The sequence below is a fragment of the Pterocles gutturalis genome, unplaced genomic scaffold (genome assembly GCF_000699245.1).
Source record: "Pterocles gutturalis isolate BGI_N339 unplaced genomic scaffold, ASM69924v1 scaffold16948, whole genome shotgun sequence".
Classification (NCBI taxonomy): domain Eukaryota; kingdom Metazoa; phylum Chordata; class Aves; order Pterocliformes; family Pteroclidae; genus Pterocles; species Pterocles gutturalis.
In genome coordinates this window covers 13,485-19,876 of record NW_010123366.1, presented here as the reverse complement: position 1 = coordinate 19,876, position 6,392 = coordinate 13,485, and the positions used below count along the sequence as shown (strand labels likewise).

Sequence of the window (6,392 nt, the reverse complement as noted above, 5' to 3'; positions counted from 1 at the left end):
CCACAACGCCTCAGTGTCACAGTGACATCTCAGTTTGTTGCAGAATTACAGCAGCTTCTCAGGCTGATGTGCTGGCTTTTCCCTTTGCCAGGCCACCCAGGTGAATATGTCACTGGTCACCAGACCTAGCAGTCCCTATCTGCTACCAGAGGGTGGTACTACACATGCAGGAGAGGGCAGATTTAGAAATTAAGGCAAGTAGTGATGATGCCCAAGTGACCTGGAGGTGGACTTTCCAAGATAATCCATGCCTGGGCACAATCTCCAGATTCACTCAGCGGAGTGCTTGGCAATGGCCAGCAGGTCTTATTCTGCCTCAATCAAGTATGTTTAAGAACATTACCCAGTATTTCCTGAGGGATTACAATGGATGACTACCAAAGGATACACTACTTGGAGACAAGGGGATGCTTTATCAGCCATATTGGAAGAAGTTGGGAAACACAGACACATATTGCATAGTCAGCTTCATGAGCACAGCTGGAATTCAGATGTACTTGACACAGCTTAGCAGCATTTCCAAAGGAGGGATTATGTGCTATTTCCTTTGGAGGTAGCTACTGTAGCCTAGGACAAGATCACGGCCGTTGTGGAAATGGGACCCCACTGGGGATGCTGAGCACTCATGGCTTTTGCATTAAGGCAGTCTCTCCATGGAGACCCACCGCACCTTAAAAAGTGATCATACAAAAAGCAAACAAAATAGTCCTCTAGAAACCCCCCTCACCCACAACATAGAAGAAAAGCTGACTCCCGTGAGCTATAAAAAAGACAGCATTACTGAATATGGGAGCATGTGTTTATACATCAGTGTTTTTAATACTGCATTGTAACGACAGGCGTGGGGATGTCCTTTCAGAAGAAGGCAGGGTTGGTGTGCTCTATAATACAGCGCTTGCAATGTCGTTTAACAAATCGCAGAGCATCCACAGAGACATCGCAGTCCTGCACATTCAACATCTGCAGGTCAAAACAGTTGGCAGCTACAATCTGCAGACCCTGCCCAGTGATGCTCTCACAAGATTTCAGGCTCAGGCGCTTCAGGTTGAAGCAGTTGAGGGCTAGAAACTCCAGGCCGGTATCTGAGACCAGAGGGCACTTGCCAATATCTATCGATTTGAGTTTTGTGCAATTTTTGGCGAGGTACTCCACACCATGGTCCGTGATGCCCTCGCAGCCCCGCGCATTGAGGTAGCGCAGCTTGCTGCAGTATTTGGCTATGTAACGGATGCCCACGTCTGTGATCCGGCCGCAGTGAGCGATGCTAAGGTATCGGAGGCGCGACTCCAACTTGGCAATCTCCCGCATGCCGAAGTCACTGACAAAGCGACAGTCGCTCACGCTCAGTTCCTTAATGGACGTGCAGTAAATCATCAGGTAGCGGAGACCCTCGTCGGTGATGCGGACACAGCGGCGCAGGTACAGGTGGGTCAGTTGAGTGCAGTGAGCGGCAATGGTGTGTAGTCCTTCGTCCTCCAGGACGAAGCAGTCTGTCATGTCCAAGTAGCGAATGGAGATTTGTTTCCCATGTAAGGGAGACAGCTTGATGGAGGCTTCGCGAGTCAAACTGATGCATGTTACTTTGGAGCAGCCTAAGTGGAAAAACACAGCCAATTTAAGTGGGCAGTAAAAACAAATCACACAACAAGACCAGACAGGTGGGCGTGATATCGCATGCTGGATGTGATGAAGATACCTTCATGTTGCAAGAGCAGAATCATCCTGACCGACTAGTCTGGATTTGCTGTGATGTGTCCCTACACCAGAGGAAATAACAAACTCCACTGGAGTCAGTGAGGTTGCTTTGGGATTTTGAGCACCAGCAAAATGACAGACTGATTTTGTCCATATCCCACATGTAAAACGATGGTCCTAGGTTTATCAAGGGACAGTCTATGATCTGTTACTGCAATGTAAACCCAGTGACAATTTGAGAAAATGGTACTACGTGACAATGAATGCAGCTTTTTGCTCAGAGGCAGTCTTACTGCTGACTGGCTGAGTTTGTAAACCAACATCAGAGGCTCTCCCACCATCCAACCCCATTAAAAAAAAGACAAACCCCACCCACCCTCCAGAAAGCATTTGGAGAACAGATGTGAATCCAGCCCCAAGCCTGCAATGTGTGAAGGATGCAAAACTATGGCAAGACTATGTGCTTGCAAAAGGGTGGAGATTCGGGTAACCTAAGGAGAATGGGAAGAGTCAGCAGGAGGCAACAGACTGGTAGGGGCATGGGAGGACATGGACAGACACAGAAAAGGACTGTTCCAAGTGAGAAAGTCTGGCCATGAATGGAAGCAACCAAACTAGAGGAGAAACACCAGACCTTGCAGGGTTTGATAAAGAACTAGATTAAAGGGAAAAATATGATCACATACTTCCTCCATTTTTAATCTCCATTCTGTGCATGGTGGTGAATGAAAGCTTTTTTTTGGAAAGTGCTGCTTCTGCTGCACCGCAAACTGGCAGTCTTGGACTTCTGAAGGGAAATTCTTATCTCTGCCCAGTCCAGCTGGGCACATTACTTTAGCGTAGCTAGAAACATCTGCAAGGATGAAGGGAGAGTCTACCTGTTAGTGATCAAGGCCCAACAGTTTTAGCTGTAAATGTCTACTCAGACAAATTCTTCAGCTTATGCCTAAAGAGGTGCCCTCAGGTAGGGATAAAAAGAACTTTTCTGTATTGCTGAAACACTGGCCAACAGGGATGAAATGACCCATGAAAAGCCATAAAAATTAGAATGACAACCTTAGAGCTCCATGTATTCGAAATGCTGCACAAATCCTGTAGTCTGGAACTAAAGAGCATGACATGATGATGTATGAGACCACCTCAAAAACTTGAATGACCCAAACCCATACCACTTGATACAACAGGTTCCCATTCAGAGGTCTGGTGGAAGGCATGAATATGCTTCAGTTCTTGAAAACAAAAAGGAAAAAAAATCCCCTCAGATAATCCAGTGGGCTTGCACAAATGCTGCAAGAAGCATGAGATATGGACTTGAAACACATTTCCACCTGCAATTAGATTTCTATATTCAACATTTGAATTTAAAGCTGGATTTTTAAATTAGGTTTCAAACTTATTTGAATAGATGCAAATTTTACCTTGGGCCTCACACAATGAAATGGGCAAATTGTCCACAGATCATGCAGAAGCTCTGGGACCTTGAAGCAAAGCACTTTGTTCAATGAACGACATCTTCCTAAAACTGAATGCTGCAATTTCCTCTTCAGACTGTGCTGCTGATCCATCTATGCTATGGTGCAATCTTTGGAAATAAGTTGCCTTCAAATAAGTACCACATATATGCTCAATAATGCTAAGTGATTTTTCTAAAGGGAAGCAGTACAAAACTAATGGTGTAAAAAATTCACCTCTAATATGTTCTTTAGAATAGGTGATACAAGATGCACCACAGGAGGTCCCCATCCTTGAGCTGAATTTCTACAGAAGAAGCTGGCACCCAGGCAGAGTTCTGCTGGACCTGACATAGCTGTTGCTGTTGTTATTCCATTTGCCCGAGGAGGCTGCTGGATTAAGGAGTCAGTCTGGATATTTGACATGCTGACCAGAATTCAACTATAAAATCTGGCTAAGTGAGAACAAAGGGTTCACAAGGCCGAGGAGCATGTTCTGTCCACTGAGGATCCAAGAAGGGGGAACACTTTAATGACCACAATTAGAAAGTGACTGGGTCAGAAGTCCCACAGCAGGGTTGGAGTCACATACATACACACAGTGTGTGATCACTGTTTTGACAAGCTCAGCATTGCCTTGTCTAGTTACTTTGGCTACACTGTAAAATACTTCATGGGAAGGATATTCAAAATGGTTTCACCAGAAAAAAAGTCAATGTTGATATAGAACTGCCTGTTTTTTAGGCAAAATTACAGGTTCCTGGGTCTGCAACAATTTTTCTGTCCTAAACAATAAAAAATGTAAAAACAACGCTCTTGTAACAGGATTTTCCATACAGTAAGTATAACTCGTTTTTAAAAGAGAGGAGAAACTTCCAAACAGATTGGAAAAAATGTTGGCTAGTGTGTTAGATAATAACTTGAAGTCTAGCTCAACCAAGTTCTAGAGATATCTCAGACCTGCCCAGAAAAGTCGATGCTGAGAGTGACAGAACTTACATTGTGGAAAACTCTTAAAGTTAATATGAACATCTGGTTTTGACATTAAAGATTTTGGTACGTTATTGCTGCCAAGAAACCATCCAAGGGGGAGAGGGATTCAACTATATGTATAACTGTGAACTGGGTTTTAATTAACTAGCTACAAATATAGCGTTATCCCTCAGCACATGTACCTAACTTCTCTTGCTCAGTATGAATCCAAACCATTGAACCACTTTAGTCCCGAGAAGTGCTTGAGCGTGTAGGTGCAAGCTTTATCCTCCTAACTACAGACAGAAGGAGGGGGAAATGGAATCCTGCTTCCAAAACATCCTCCAAAATTACTCACATCAGAATGAAAAAAGTGGACTCAAAACAAGACCCCAGAGATCAATTATCCTCAATTCATATGCAGACACAGGCAGCAAAAGCCACGTCTGAAGCCAAACACCTTGACTTCTGAGCATGTTCAAAGCCAGGATTTTCCCCTCCCCTGCTCAAAAAAGAAAGTACAACTTACAAAAATGTGAGATTAAAATTACTTTCCTGTCCCGTTGATGGTACACTATTCAAGGAAGACAGGTATTTTCCTTGCCCTCTACACACTTTGGACCAAAGTGATGAGCTCTTGGGAACAGATACCACCTTCCAGGCCTGAAAGCAATAGGCTTGGGGAAACCACAAACAAAGACAGACCCCAAAAGAACCCCTTTCAAGACCTGGTATCATCTTTTCATTTCCCATGCTTTTGAAAAAGTCACCTTTGGTCTATAGCATATCTATCAGTAGGAGCTGTGGACCAAAGGATTTTCAGCCACCCACAAGACCCCAGGTGCACTCAGGGTGTCAGCTAACAGACTGGTGTGCCAAGGCAGCTCACCCACAGCTCAGCAATTCTAGTGGTCATGTCTCTCCAGGCCTGGGACAGTTGAGCCACCCAACTCTCCATACCACCCTGGAGAATGCAGTAAGAAAAGCATAAATATGCCAGGGATCCAGACAGTCTCCAAAGTGACATGTAGCTCTAGGCCTTAATCATACAGAGACATACATTTTCTCCTGGTGTTGGAGATGCTTCAACGTCAATGTGTGGTTAGCAATCCAGAACTAATGCCAGCATGTACTGACACTATTCATATGAACTCTGACCGATGTACTGTATCTGCTATATGCACTGATAGTAATTCATATGTGAGGTCATTGTGAACAGACTCCATGGGACAGGACTCCCATGGAATCCCACAGACGCCTTGTCACCTGGTGGTTTCAGAGAGTGATCACAACTCTGAATAATTCTGATTTGTTGCTATTTGTTTTGATGACTTCCATGACATTCTGCGATCCTAGGAATGGTGAAAGGTGGATAAATCATTAAAAAAAAAAAAAGGCAGAAAAAAGAAAGCAAATCAGTGTACACCAGATAGGCAGCTTTGGAAAAATCAGTTTATCTGGGTAGCAGTGACTCCCCACTTTGTCCTGCCTGCCGCCATTAGTACCTCTGCAATAGGAAACCTGGCCCAGCTGGTTAATAACAATATTAGACTGATAACAAGTGAGATCACAAAACAAGAATTGAACATCAAATTTACTTCAGTACTCTGCTTGGCTGCATCCTTTCTATTAAGTGCCAACCTACTTGCAGACGGGAGGTTCTGTGTGACTGACCTTAGGGAAAAAAAACACCTTGTTTCCCCAGAGCAGGTCTGAGGAAAATTGTCTAAAACATTTCTACTGATCTAAACAGCTGCAGTGATACATTGTAACGGGGTGAAAGGAAAAGCAGAAAGCCACTAAGCAAATATATACACTATTAAAAAAAAAAAAAAAAAGTCCAAGCTAGCTAAGTCTTGTTAAAATAGCAATAGAAACATAGAGACCTTGAAGTTTAGTTAGGGGTGACAATTTATATTTATACCCAGACAAAAGCCTAGCACTGATATTGAGCTGCTTCTCAAGTCACTTATCTGATTAGCGATAGACACATTACATATATATAGCCTTAACCTATGTGTAAATTCTACATATACGTATTAAAAAGATAAACCAAATTTTGCTGAAGTAACTAGCCTTCACCATGTGACGTAGCACTGACCGCAACATAGACCCTTGCAAGGGTGCTTTGTGCAAAAATCTACAAAAATACTTGTTCTGCTTGAGCAGGCCATCTCTGCTAGCTCATCTCCATTGCACGAGGCCTGGCCCCTCCAGAGGTGCTGCTGGCATTTGGGCGTTGAGATTCTCGTGGTGCCTGTCTCACCAGTACTG

At 43.9% G+C, this 6,392-nt stretch overlaps 1 protein-coding gene across 1 annotated transcript in view; it reads right to left on the bottom strand.

Annotated features, from left to right (window-relative positions):
- Positions 1 to 855: 855 nt before the first annotated feature.
- The window catches only part of FBXL7 (F-box and leucine-rich repeat protein 7), a 6,290-nt gene continuing 753 nt past the window's right edge, over positions 856 to 6,392 (bottom strand). Inside the window, exon 2 of the mRNA XM_010077885.1 lies at positions 856 to 1,592. Coding sequence (XP_010076187.1) covers positions 856 to 1,592 — 737 coding nt within the window. The remainder of the gene's footprint in view (positions 1,593 to 6,392) is intronic.